The following is a 14,608-nucleotide window of genomic DNA, read 5'->3' as shown; positions in this document are numbered from 1 at the left end:
CTTCAATTAACATTTGACCTAAAAATGTCACAACCATTTTTTATGTTAACCATGATTCTGACACATGGTCGTCCTCTTTGTTTGGAATGAAATAGGGTCCAAGCACAAACAGATGCTTGATGGCCCATCCAGCAGCCAGCCACAACGCAGGATCAAGGTGACATCATCACCCAGGCCCATGTGCCGAATTAAACAGCGAATGGGCAGCAAGACCAGAGCGGTCGTGGGTGTATCCAGCCAGCCTTTTCACTGTGAAATGTGCCAGGTGTCTGTCAACTCAGAGACACAGCTAAAGCAGGTGTTTATCCTAATTTGGCAAATATTACTACTGTAAAAACCACTGACCACTATATGAAAACTAAAAATGGCAAAACCTTTGTATTCCACAAGGAAAACTACTCAATTTGTTTACTCTTTGGCTTACTAGTGAGCTGTCCTGACTGAATCACTGTTCTTTATATCCCTGCCGCCTTTTAGCACATGAATAGCAGGAGACACAAAGAGCGTTTGGCTGGGAAGCCTGTCAAGGTGAAGTTCACTCCTTATAATAAAGTACAGCCCAGTGCTGTCTTAGCGGTAAGAATTTGTCAAACACAATCACTCACACACATACACACACACACACACATTAAACTACATTTATTTTTGTCCACATCGCACATGGTCATGAAAGAACATATACAATACATACTGCATACTCAGTAGATGCAAAAGGTGAGCTCTGCTTGGCACCTGTCAACATATTTGCAAGTCTGAAGGCTGCCAAGTGGTTGATACAAATACATAAGTGACTCAATTTGTTATGTGAAAAGTCTGTGCTATTTCAAAATGAGTGCCTTGTTTTAACATAATTTTAGAGGCCTCAGAATGAAGCTTATTAAAGTTTGTTACCCTAAGTTGATGATACCCAGACAATTCTAATAACTGTAGTGATCATCTAACTTTCTGCCTAGTGCCAACATCAGGTCAAAATTCTAATTTTTTTTGATTTATGACCAAATATGACCTACAAAACTAATTATATTCCCATGCACCTTATCTGTACTTTGCATCTATCGTTAATTAGCAAATCTTAGCATGTGAACATGCTAAACTAAGATGGTTATCATACCTGCTAAACATCTGCTTATTAGCATTGTCATTGTGAACTTGTTAGCATGCTGATTTTATTATTTAACTCTAAGCACACGGTACGTGAACATACAGCTTCACAGAACTGCTAGCATAGCTTTAGACATATTGTTTCGACAATGTCTCTTGTCTTTGGTTTCAGACTAAACTGGCCCTGCAGAAACAGCTATCCAAGACCCTGCCGGCAGGGTTCCTGACCAGCCCCCTCAATCCAGCTGCCTTGTGCACCATGGCTTCCGGACCCTTGGCACTACGGCTGCCGCCGGGTCCCACGGCCTTTATCCATGGTCCACTGATCAGCCCCACGCTCTTTAGGCCTGCCCCAGGACCTCTGAGGGCCACACATGCACCTATTATCTTCTCTCCTTACTAGCAATGTGCCAAGCTAGCCTAGAGGCCTGACAGTAGAGTGGACCTAGTCAAAGCTGGACTACCAGAAAAGTGTATCTTGGCCTGTGAGAACAAAGCATGGGACCCAGTGAGGGACACCAGGACACTATGAACCGACTGCGAGGCCAGCATATCAGCATGTCAAATTTGGAAGGTTCAAGTCATAAGAACAGTATGCAGAATACACAGATGTGGATTGAGATTTCACTGCTGACTGACCACCCCCTTAAAAAACTGAAGGACCATCGCTCAGCTGTTTCCCCTCAACAAATTGTTGAGTGCATGTTCCCTGGGGTCTGTACCCCTCTGGAAGCCATAATGACAAGCATCTTTTAGTTATTTATAAGACAATAATAGACTAATACACTAGGCTGTGTAAATGTTACTAAGTGTTTGTTGACAAATTTCTTTCACTTTGAGAGCTGTCTAGTTGTACTCTGGGAGAACAAGTACAACATCTCATTCCAGCTTTAACTTTCATAACTAAATCTGAATCAGTAAAATCCAGATTGTGTTATTCCCCCGTGAAACTGGCTACTTTCATATAATTGATCTCCATCTATGAAAAGACAAAGGCTGGGGGTATTGCATCTGAACAAATGTGTCTTTACAGCACATATACAGGTGCTGGTCATATGATTAGAATATCATCATTTCAGTAATTCCATTCAAAAAGTGAAACTTGGATATTATATTCATTCATTACACACAGACTGATATATTTCAAATGTTTGTCATTTAATTGTGATGATTAAGACCAATACAAGACCAATACAAAAACAGGATTTTTAGAAATGTTGGCCAACTGAAAAGCATGAACATGAAAAGTATGAGCATGTACAGCACTCAGTACTTAGTTGGGGCTCCTTTTGCCTGAATTACTGCAGCAATGCGGCGTGGCATGGAGTCGATCAGTCTGTGGCACTGCTCAGGTGTTATGAGAGCCCAGGTTGCTCTGATAGTGGCCTTCAGCTCTTCTGCATTGTTGGGTCTGGCGTATCGCATCGTCCTCTTCACAATACCCCATAGATTTTCTATAGGGTTAAGGTCAGGCGAGTTTGCTGGCCAATTAAGAACAGGGATACCATGGTCCTTAAACCAGGTACTGGTAGCTTTGGCACTGTGTGCAGGTGCCAAGTCCTGTTGGAAAATGAAATCTGCATCTCTATAAAGTTGGTCAGCAGCAGGAAGCATGAAGTGCTAAAACTTCCTGGTAGACGGCTGCGTTGACCTTGGACCTCAGAGAACACAGTGGACCAACACCAGCAGATGACATGGCACCCCAAACCATCACTGACTGTGGAAACTTTACACTGGACTTCAAGCAACGTGGATTCTGTGCCTCTCCTCTCTTCCTCCAGACTCTGGGACCTTGATTTCCAAAGGAAATGCAAAATTTACTTTCATCAGAGAACATAACTTTGGACCACTCAGCAGCAGTCCAGTCCTTTTTGTCTTTAGCCCAGGTGAGACGCTTCTGACGCTGTGTCTTGTTCAAGAGTGGCTTGACACAAGGAATGCGACAGCTGAAACCCATGTCCTGCATACGTCTGTGCGTGGTGGTTCTTGAAACACTGACTCCAGCTGCAGTCCACTCTTTGTGAATCTCCCCCACATTTTTGAATGGGTTTTGTTTCACAATCCTCTCCAGGGTGCGGTTATCCCTATTGCTTGTACGCTTTTTTCTACCACATCTTTTCCTTTCCTTCGCCTCTCAATTAATGTGCTTGGACACAGAGCTCTGTGAACAGCCAGCCTTTTTAGCAATGACCTTTTGTGTCTTGCCCTCCTTGTGCAAGGTGTCAGTGGTCATCTTTTGGACAGCTGTCAAGTCAGCAGTCTTCCCCATGATTGTGTAGCCTACAGAACTAGACTGAGAGACCATTTAAAGGCCTTTGCAGGTGTTTTGAGTTAATTAGCTGATTAGAGTGTGGCACCAGGTGTCTTCAATATTGAACCTTTTCACAATATTCTAATTTTCTGTGATACTGATTTGGGGGTTTAGTTGTCAGTTATAATCATCAAAATTAAAAAGGAATGAACACTTGAAATATATCAGTCTGTGTGGAATGAATGTATACATTACACAAGTTTCACTTTTTGAATGGACTTACTGAAATAAATCAACTTTTTGATGATATTCTAATTATATGACCAGCACCTGTAGATGCTTTTTCTTTATAATTTGTTTTAGATTAATAAACACATTCATTGTTTCTCTGTCTGTGTCTTTCTCTCTTACCCTCTGTGTAATGATGTGACAATCAACAACCACCCTTATATGATGCCAAGAATGTCTCACTATATGTAGACCGCCTACATGTACTGCACACAATGAGATGGTTTAATTTAAAGCTATAACATTTAAAACTTGTATTTCTTTGACATGAGCCATTATAAAAAGCTCTTCAGGTGATGGTTAGATAAATAAGTTTGTTAGTTAATTAGTTAGTTAATTTTGCAACAGCGTGATGCTGTTCGTGCAATATGAAGAAACAGTGATGTGTGCTGTTCCCCAAACATGTAAATGATTTATTCACAACTTTTTAAATGTGTCTTTGACGTCTTTATGTAACTTGTTATTTTTCTTAGAGTTGTATTAAAAAACAATATTCTGTCACTTTAGAAATCCCCTCCCACTTGATTGTGCTGAATGATCCTAAGCAATATGTATTTTTGAAGTGTCATCTGGTAAAATTAATGACTATTGTAACTGTGCATCAATTGCAATAATGTAAATTATTATGTGCTTAAAAATGTCAATACTGTATTCTGTTCTAACTTATAAATAGTACTGTTTTTTTACACAGTTGTGGAAGTTTCTTTCTTCTTATGCAAATATGAGTCTCTTTTACCATTCTTTAGATATTTATGGTGAATGTAGGCTTCATGTATGAATATAGTTGTGGACCAAAGACACACACTCTAATAACTTGCATTATCAATAAATGATACTGTTCTTATATCAAATCACTCAAAGTGAATATCATTAGCAAATTAAAAATACCTTATCATCAAGTATAATATACAATATAAAATTATATATTATTATAACACTGAACTACTGATGACCACCAACATAAACACAAACAAAGTGATACTTCATGTCAATGATTTAGCCAGACTCAAAACTATATGGTGCTTAATTAGGGATTAAATAACACAAAACACAAAGTCACTGCCTTGTGTCCCCCAAGCATAAAGTATTCCTTATAGCCTACTTCATGATACTCTAGTGCCATCTCGTGGTATGAAAACACTGAAACACATCATATGTGGGAGTGCTTTTTGTATAAATCCAAAATCAGCCACAGTATGTCCAACTGTTAATCAATCATTCCCCGGTAGCAGCGGCCTGACCTCACTGAGCCTGCCGCTTCACATGCATGTGTCTATTTGGAGGTCAGGGTGAGCTCTGAGTTCATTGAGAAATAAATACAAGTTTAGGGCAGAGGAACACAATCTCAGGCGTAGGATAAAGTTGGTTATAACAGGAGCACGTTAGTGTTTTTGTGTTTTTTGCAACCTTTGTTTTGAAAAGCTAATATAAGTTTGAAATGTGAATTTTAGTCTCAGTTACATTAATACAATAAAATGCAAAATATCTTGGATTTAGAACATTCAACAAAACTATTCATATAATAAAAATCCCGCAGTTACATAAACTATGTTATATGGCCTAGTTTTTTATGACCTCAAAACCGAAAGAAAGGGGGGGAAAGCTCCCGGAAATGACGTCGGTTCATGTTCGTCCTTTCCAGAAAAAATGGCAGCTGTTGACATCGACGTGCCGGTGGACACAGAACCCCAAATCCGCAATCCTGATGACCTGGAACGGTAAACACATAATTGTCCGCCGTGTTTCATTGTGCTGCGTGTATAATGTGGAAATAACCAAAGATTTCTTGGCTGAATTCAACTGCCGTTATCTGACAAGCCTTGGAAAGCAGCCCGGGGACAAGCTAACCATGCTAGCTTGCTTGGGGGGGGGGTAATTTAGCTAAATGCCACATTTAGCTAAATCTTAAATTTTAATGGTTTCCATACATGTCAGCCATTGCTGTTATCATAGATTCGATGGTTGGAAATAGACAGCAAATTGTGGTTTTTTTTTTTTAAATTAACTTCATCCCCGTAAAGAGAACCAAGCCAACCAAGTGAATTAGCGCGTCTTGACACATGCTCAGCTAACTTATAGAAATCGCAGCACTAACGTTATTGTCCTTTAGGACTCACTGTAATGAACCTCTTTGTACGGACACAGTTGTAAATCTTAACACGGGAAATGAAGAATAACTAAATGTTCGTGCTGGACGCTCGTTAAAGTTTGTAACTGTGAGTGCTTTCATCTTTCTAGAAATTTCCATACAAGGCAGCCAGATAGCTTCAGCAAGACTTGGTATTCAAACCATCAGATAAAGTTACAGTGATGATCTAACTTTAGTAACTTCTAGAAACATCCAAGACAGTTTCAATTATGAAAAAAGGAAGATGTCATGATAGGACACCAAAGATTTCAATAGTTAACCATAAATTAACAGTGATGGCGTCTGGTTAGCGCACATTAATTTACCTGTAGGGATGAATCATCATCACTGACAACACACTTTGCATTTGTATTGGTGTCCTGTGATGTATCTGATCTGTCCTGCATAGAATGTTTACTTCACTCCAAATTAGAAATAACACATTTTGTTCTAATAAACAAACAGATACATCTTTATGTGCATAATTACAGTGTTTATGAACATTACCAATGAATATTAGACATCAGAGGATACAAATGCAAAAGTATTTCCAAATGACAATGATCTGTCAGGCTTTTAATACAAATGATCTCTTTGGTGGTGCCTCTTCATCATTGGGTTTATTCGATGTGACGTTTGACGCAAAGTGCTTTCCCTGTTCAGTACTTCAAGAGACACAGCTGGGCTGTCAGAGCTGTACACTTGCATACTGAAGGCAGATGTAGATAGTAGATATATGTTCTGCTGTGCAATTTAATTAATTCACAGACATGAATGGCCACAACTTTGTGCAAAATGCTTCTTATTAAACCAAGAAAACCTGTTACCATATATAGGAAATGCAAGCATTAGATCACAAGTATTACAATCCTCTGTTCATCTTAAATTAACCTACATATCTTTTAATTTTATATTCAATATGAGGACAAATTTGATTTGACAAGACGGCGCTGTTGTTTCAAACTTGGCAGCATACAGTTTTACGAATTATAAATTTTACACATTAATGTGCTCTTTGCCATGACTGTGGCAAGTGACATGCACAACAAACCAGAGTCATGCAAAGAAATCAGAACTTTTTAATGATGAATTCTTTTTTTTATATATATAAAAAAAATGTTGCAGCCCTTCATTTGCTCTTATTAAATAATGTTTAAGAATGCTCAAATTTGCAATTTTAAAAAGCTAATCCAATCCTGATTTTAGCAGTTGTGTAGCCTAACTTTTACATTCAGAATATGGGCCAACACTATCAGCTGTAATTAGCTTATCACAGCAATAGAATGTCATCATTGTTTGCATGGTTTTGGGGTTTTTTTTGCGTCAGTTATGGTCTTGGGTACCATGCCTAAATTTTAGCCTGTGGAAATTACAATTGGACCCTAAATCAAAACTAAATTCTTGCTGCACGGGCAAGGCTCAGGTTTTCTTCTTCTTATCTGCACCCAAACTGAGCTACTGATGTTAAAGCTGCTCTTTTTGGCTGATGGGAAAACACTTACCACGATGTCACTGATTGGGCTTTGGCCTGAATTGTAAAATGTGAGAGCAGCACAGCAGTAGCTTCCTCCTTAGACGAATCAGCGTTGATGTATCCTTTAACACTTGGCACTTTTTACTGGACTGCAGAAGGTGAATTTCACTGCTATGTTTAGTACTGGGGCCATCAGGACTGTGTGTACCCTGATCTGCTGTCCCAGTTCCAGGTGTAACACACAACACAGTCAAGTCCTTTCAGACACCAGCACTGCTTCATTTGCAAGAAAACTCTCTGATGCACACAAATGGGTGCTAGCAAGGCAGCTGGTCTGGTTTGATGACAATGAATTCTTTCATTCTCACAAAATAACATAAAAATATATGTTAATATATGATCCCGCTTGAGTTATTTTTATAACAAGCTAGCTGGAGTGAGTTGATGAGTCTTTAAGAACTTGTGGAGGGCTGGCTCAATAGTTTGTGTTTTATTGTATCTGCTCATTTTTGTTGTCTTCATAAAGTTCTTGCTCCACCTTGACTTAAGTTTCTGTTTCTCCTTTTTCCAGTACTTGCTCCACCTTGACTTTGGTTTCTGTTTCTCCTCTCTCTAGCCAGGCAGAAGGCTTCAAAGAACAAGGAAATGCATTCTACAGCCAGAAGGATTACTCAGAGGCTTTCAACTACTATACTAAGGCCATTGGTGAGATTACTACTAGCTACTCTACTTGTAAAAACTATTAAAATCATAATGTGATATTTGTTGAGGTTCAAAAACACATGTTTTCTTTCATCTGGAGAACTAGATTTGTTGGCTGGGACATCTCTGCAGCAATTATTTTACAAAAAAAATGCAGCTCCTGCAATTGGATATTGCACTAAATTGTCCATATAGTGATTTCGATTAATTGTGCAGCCCAGCTGGAATTATGTTTTTGCAGTGATTTCGTGGATGTACCAAGCACCCATTGACCAATCTTAGTTAGTTCATACTCTCCTGTTGTGAAATGCTTATCTGTAATAAGTACCCGCATCTCAGTTTGCCTGTGTGACACAGATTTTTCATTTTTCATCTCAAGATGCATGTCCCAATAATGCCAGTTATTATGGCAACAGGGCAGCCACCCTCATGATGCTCAGTCGCTTTCGAGAGGCCCTAGAAGATTCCCAGCAGGCTGTGCGGCTGGATGACTGTTTCATGAAGGTCAGTTTGAACAAACTCTTGCATCTAGAACATTGTCTTCATTCTCAGTTTTGCACAACACTTACTGCCTCAAAGCAGTTGCATATTGAGAGTACTATGTAGACAGTCCTGAAAAGGAAATGTGTCCCTGCTGTCCCACAGGGTCATCTGCGTGAGGGCAAGTGCCACCTGTCTTTAGGAAACGCCATGGCAGCTAGTCGCTGCTTTCAGAAGGTTTTGGAGCTGGAGCCCAGCAACAGAGAGGCCCAGCAGGAGGTGGAGATCACCTGAACTTAAAATGCATAGAATCGAATTACATACTAGAGCCAAAGGCTGAATCATGCAACTCAGACTGTTACCACTATAAATAAAGTGCTGATAGATGATTGTTGTTTTTTAGAATAAGACTGCAGCGACTCTACTTGAGTTCGAACGAATGGCGGGTTTTGGCTTTGAAAAGCGGGATTTCAGAAAGGTACTTTACACCCATTCTCTTTTCTCACAAACACTACTGCCCCATCTAACTGGATAGTTTAAGCAATATCCGTGGCATCACAATATAATTTCTGAATATGCTTTGGTTTGTAATAAGCACCAGTCAGTGGAAGAGTTTAAGTAGTTGACGGCCCTATTTGCACAAACCTTCTGTTTGAACGGCATGTTTGACTGGAAATGCAACATTTTCTGCATTTTTAAAAAAAATATCATCCTGATCCAGGTGGTGTTCTGCATGGACCGGGCCTTAGCTGTGGCTTCTGCCTGCCACCGCTTCAAAATCCTCAAGGCTGAGTGTCTGGCTCTGCTGGGACGCTATCCAGAAGCCCAGTCTGTAGCAAGGTAGGAGCAGCTGATGTTATGGCGCTTTTCCATTACCAGTACCGACTCGACTTGACTCAGTTTGGCCGTGCTCTGTTTTCCACTGCAGATGGTACCCAGAGATAGTACCCCTCAATGTAGCTGGTCATCATAGCGACGCTACACACAACAGCCGCGACATAATGTTCAATGCGACACACACACACCAGTGACCCACACATTGCTGTCTCTTGATTTAAGTTAAAATGTTAAGTTAAAATAGTTATCCAAAGAAGGTTAAAGTCAAGGGCAACTGGATTTCTGTTGCTGGCCTCTGTCAGGCGTGCATAATGATGATGCAGTGAATAGTGACGATTCTCTCTGACCAATCAGCAGTCTGCTGTGTTTTCACATCACATTTTAGTATCGCCTCAGCTCGCTTGGAACCTCGACGGATGTTTTCTACAATGGAAAACCAAACAAAGGCGAGGCAAGTCGAGCTGGTACTTTGCAGTGGAAAAGGGGCTATAGTGTTCATGGCATATGATTATTTTGTAACAGTGATGCAGTTTTTTTTCTCCTGTCATTATTAGTGCAAGCTTCTTGGATTCACAAAAGATTTTAAATATGAGTACAGGGTCTGCTTTAGTCGCTTTCCACTAAGAAGAGTGGCTTTTATTTCAGATTCCCCCAGCAGATCTTTTAACAAAACGATCTATTTCAGTGATATCCTGCGGCTGGATTCCACAAACGCAGACGCACTGTACGTACGAGGCCTGTGTCTCTACTACGAGGACTGCATCGATAAAGCTGTGCAGTTCTTTGTCCAGGCTCTGCGCATGGCACCTGACCATGAGAAGGCCCGGCTAGCGTGCAGGGTAAGATTGTCTTTCTGTCTCTTTCCTCCTCATTTAATTGGAAGGGGGAAAAAAAAAACAGACGTGTAGTTGACCAACTGTGATAAAAGCAGCACATATTTTGAAATCTCTTATGTAAGACAAATGTGTACGAAAAAAGCAAATGAACCTAAAATGTTAGACATTTATATTTTAGCGCAGTGCAGCACATTTGTAGTTGCAGGGCTGCTAAAACTGCTAAAACAAATGGACTGAAAAATGTGTCTTCCTAGAGTTCACATACATGATGAGGCAGCTTAATACAGTAAATTCATGGTGTAAGGCATGCGGAAATATTTAGAATATTGTACATTTCACTGCAAGTGTAGATTAATATTTTAAAAGAAATGTGAGGATTTGGTCTCTTCCTACATCAGAATGCCAAAGCCTTAAAAGCCAAGAAAGAGGAGGGCAACCAGGCATTTAAGAACAACAACTATGAAGCTGCCTACCAGCTGTATACTGAGGCCCTGTTGATAGACCCCAACAACATCAAGACCAACGCTAAACTCTACTGCAACAGAGCCACAGCAGGAGCAAAGGTAAAAGGCAGCAAATGGACTTATGTTGTGTACTGTTTTCTACCACAGGGTTGGAGAGTCTGGAATGTAATGGAAACTGTTACTGATTATTTGTGGGCTCCTCCAGCTCTTTGTCTTCAATCACTTCACTGTAATTAACTTCTTCCTCATCAACAGCTGAAGAAACTTAATCAAGCCATTGAAGACTGCACCAGTGCAATCAAATTAGACGACACTTACATCAAGGCCTACTTAAGAAGAGCTCAGTGGTATGCTATACAGTCAATATGGCACATTTGTCCTCATTTGGGTGTTTGGTCGTTCAGCATTTTGCAGCTTTTGAGTGATGTCGTGTGTGTCCCGTAGTTACATGAACACAGAGCAGTATGAGGAGGCTGTACGGGACTATGAAAAAGTTTACCAGACAGAGAAAACATCAGGTAAGCTGCTGACTGTTTTCTCCTTTCATTTTTTTTGCATTTTTACCTGCTATACTTGTTGGTATTATTGATTTTCACACACTCGCATGTGTTTTTTTGTTGTTTGTTTTTTTCCTCGATTTAATCCCTCTAGATCACAAGCATCTGCTGAAGACAGCACAGCTGGAGCTGAAGAAGAGCAAGAGGAAAGATTACTACAAGGTGCTGGGTGTCGGCAAGAACGCCACCGAGGACGAGATCAAAAAGGCCTATCGCAAACGGGCCCTCATGCACCACCCAGGTAGCCCTCTCGGTCTTTACACAGACTTGCAGGATACCGAATCTGATCGTATTTGATGTTATTTATGTGGAAGCCTTTGTTGTATTGTGTGATCGTCTTGCAGACCGCCACAGCGCTGCCACTCCAGAGGTGCAAAAGGAGGAGGAAAAGAAATTCAAGGAGGTGGGTGAGGCCTTCACTGTGCTCTCCGACCCAAAGAAGAAGATCCGCTATGACAATGGACACGACTTGGATGATGATGGCGGCTTTGATGGTAGAGGTGTGTTCCTATTTTAGATTTTTTTTTTTTTTTTTTTTTTTTTTGCATTTCTTTGGCTAGATTTACATTAAACATGCTGCTGATCATTAGTGGAATTAAAGAAAACATGTCTGTACTGATATAAATTTTAGAAATGTTGCACTCCAAACGATTGTCAAAACACTGGTATGTCCCTAGGAATTCAGTTTTCTTTCATCTCATTTCAACTGCTTCATTGTCATCTATTGTCAATGACAAGTTCATCACTCAGCTACAGCAACTACTAAAGGACACATTCAGATGCTACCAAAACTGATTCACAGATTATTTACAATATGGATATAAAATGGTGTCTATAAAAGAGGCCACAGTACTGTACACAGAACATCATAATGTGTCTACAAATTTGAAGTTTTTGAAGGTGAATATTCAAACTTAGCAACATGGATCCCACATAAATTAATAACTCAGTGTGACATGTATGAGCGAGAACACCATTATTTGTATCTTCTGAGTGAACTATCCGTATCTGAGCCTGAAATTGATATATGGTTTGATCAGAATTGCTATATGTATTAGAAAACTAATTGCAGAACTGCACCAGAATTGTTTTAGAAAATTTGCTATATTTATCGTTTATTAGTAAATAGATATTTTACTATAGTGAAACTCATACTACGTTATCTGTAGCAGTTACTTGTTTCAGCTGAGTATTCACTCATTCGTAATGACATACATTTTTTACTTACGCAATACGCTGAAGTCATTGAGCACCAATAAATCCCAGGTGCCTCAGTAGCGCACCTGTTGAATTTGTACCACCTATCAAAGTATGTATTGTAGATACACAAGTTATACAATGTGAGTACAGTATGTCTTGATTCATTCCCATTCTCTTTAGCAAGTTACGTCATCTTTTTACCCATCTTGTTCATCCTGAAGATCGCTATCACCAGCTAATCCCTTTTACATATCTGCCTTTTGCTATTTCTCTAGATTTTGATGCAAACAACATCTTCAGGGCTTTCTTTGGTGGCCATGGTGGAGGATACAGTTTTGATTCCAGCCCAGGTGTGTTTTATTTTTCCAGTTTAATGACGCACTTAAGGTCAGAGAATATGCTTTCTATTAACTAACTTAATTTTTCTTTTTTCTTTTATTTTCAAGATTCTGGACCTGGAAATTTCTTTTTCCAATTTGGCTAAAGCAAAGGAGGCATGCGGGAAAACGCATCCCTGCAGTGGACAAAATGAAGTTGGACCCACAGTCACCACCTGATGCTCTTTCTCCTGAGTGTCTTGCAAAATCTCCTCACTTTTCTTTTATAAGAGGTTTTTGATTCTTGCATTCACTCCTAAATTTCTCCTTACTTTGATGCTAACAAACATGGGAAAGGATAATACGGAAGCTTTAGATAGGATTTAACATTGTAAATAAAGAAGTGCTTAAGAAATCTTTTTTTAAGAGGCTTGGATTAGCTGATCGGAGCATGCCCCCTATTTGCCAAATCAAAGTGATATTAAAGAAAATCTAATCTTGTAAAACTGCCTCAACCTTCATAAAGATGATCAGTAGTAAGAAATGCGTTTTGGAAATATGAGCATCATGGTTGATTTAGTTTTAGAAGACATAACGTGGTGCAAGTTTTTTAGGTTCACCTGGGACAGCATGTCTCTATAGAGCAAGAGTTGACATACTGTGGGAGTTCAATGTCAAAACTGACCTCAGGACAGCCCGTTAAGGACAATGCTGGTCTCTTGCGAGTGTGTCCAGGTTTTAGTGGCTCACTTGCCAAATATAGAATTGACTTGCAGGGTTTTTGTTTCTTCTCCTTTTCTCCATCCTGCATTGTATATTTCACTCGAATGTAAATCGTTTGTGTCCATAAATTTGTCTACTTCAGTCTTCCCTCGGTCTATTTATATTTATTGTACTGTATATTCCAGACTGTATACAGCAGAATGCCAGTGTTCATTGTCTTCCTTATATTTTTTTTGAAAGAGACTCATTTGTATATGTTTTCCACATCATCCTCTTTGCACTCAGACTGTGAAAGTATTTTCTTCGTGAAACAGGCCAAAATCAGCATACATACACCTACAGATTTTCTTCTGTTGAATGCACCGGCTACACATCTGTGCTGCGGTCTGTCCTGCTGTCCCATTCAAGTGGTGCCTTACCAGAATGAGCAGATCAATTAACCTCTTACAGTTAAACCTACATCAAAAGCTTCAGAGCAAGATACATACTATTTGCAAAAGGCAACAGTAACACTTGCATAGCATGTTGTGTGTGTGTGTGTGGTGGTTTTTTTTGTGCTCTTTTGCAGGAAAACCTTTAAAATTTAAATTTGGCTTCATGTCCCCATCAGTCACAGCTAGCTGGCATCCACCTGCACTTGTCATGCACGTTTGGTCAGAACAGCCCTTCCCCTACTTGTTCCACCTGTTTTAAAGGGGCACTGATAGTAGGTTGGAAGATTCTATTGTTAATAGTTCTGTCACTGATCTATGTATAATTTTTAAAACATGTCATGGTATTAACAGGACATGCTTTTTCTTATTGCGAAATTAAAGGCTCGTCTTTTACTGTAATGATGGACTTTTCTCAAATTTATTTCTGGAATAATTTGTCGTTTTTTTCCAGATTCCATTAGTAAGGAACAAAGTACATTTAAGTACTGTACTTGAGTATTCTTCAGTATTTACATTTTATGCTACTTTAAACGGCTACATCATTACATTTCAGAGGAAGATGTTTCACTTTTTTTTTTTTTTTTTTACACTACATTTGTTTGACAGCCATATAATTACTTTTCAGATTAAAATCATACGGTAAACATGGTCAGCACAAATGGTAGAAGTAAACTAGTTTAAATTGGCTCCAGTGAAAACAAATTCTGCTTCACACTTATTATATAATCCAACAATATATCGCTCTAAAAGGCCATTCTTAATTGTGGGTACATTCATTTTAATACATTTTTTCTAATAATACAACTGAACTGAAAA

General features: G+C 39.4%; 2 protein-coding genes across 3 annotated transcripts in view; both read left to right on the top strand.

Annotated features, from left to right (window-relative positions):
* LOC119916340 (zinc finger protein 385B-like) overlaps positions 1 to 2,240 on the top strand; it is a 63,698-nt gene extending 61,458 nt beyond the window's left edge. For both annotated transcript variants that reach the window (XM_038736323.1, XM_038736324.1), the window contains exons 6-8: positions 96 to 298; positions 478 to 576; positions 1,274 to 2,240. In XM_038736323.1, coding sequence (XP_038592251.1) covers positions 96 to 298; positions 478 to 576; positions 1,274 to 1,504 — 533 coding nt within the window. In that variant the 3' untranslated portion in view covers positions 1,505 to 2,240. The remainder of the gene's footprint in view (positions 1 to 95; positions 299 to 477; positions 577 to 1,273) is intronic.
* A 2,982-nt stretch (positions 2,241 to 5,222) lies between these two features.
* Positions 5,223 to 14,191, top strand: LOC119915981 (dnaJ homolog subfamily C member 7-like). Its single transcript, XM_038735798.1, has 14 exons — positions 5,223 to 5,358; positions 7,859 to 7,947; positions 8,324 to 8,448; positions 8,590 to 8,703; positions 8,828 to 8,902; positions 9,146 to 9,264; positions 9,947 to 10,100; positions 10,496 to 10,660; positions 10,817 to 10,908; positions 11,006 to 11,079; positions 11,213 to 11,359; positions 11,463 to 11,618; positions 12,594 to 12,668; positions 12,765 to 14,191. Exons 1-14 carry the CDS (start codon positions 5,288 to 5,290, stop codon positions 12,800 to 12,802), a joined length of 1,494 nt encoding a protein of 497 aa, XP_038591726.1. The 5' UTR covers positions 5,223 to 5,287; the 3' UTR covers positions 12,803 to 14,191.
* The last annotated feature ends 417 nt before the right edge of the window (positions 14,192 to 14,608 follow it).

The sequence above is a fragment of the Micropterus salmoides genome, unplaced genomic scaffold, assembly GCF_014851395.1.
Source record: "Micropterus salmoides isolate LMB-PRFRI ecotype aquatic unplaced genomic scaffold, ASM1485139v1 Ms_hic_scaffold_21, whole genome shotgun sequence".
Taxonomy (NCBI): domain Eukaryota; kingdom Metazoa; phylum Chordata; class Actinopteri; order Centrarchiformes; family Centrarchidae; genus Micropterus; species Micropterus salmoides.
This window is presented reverse-complemented; position numbering and strand designations above follow the sequence as displayed.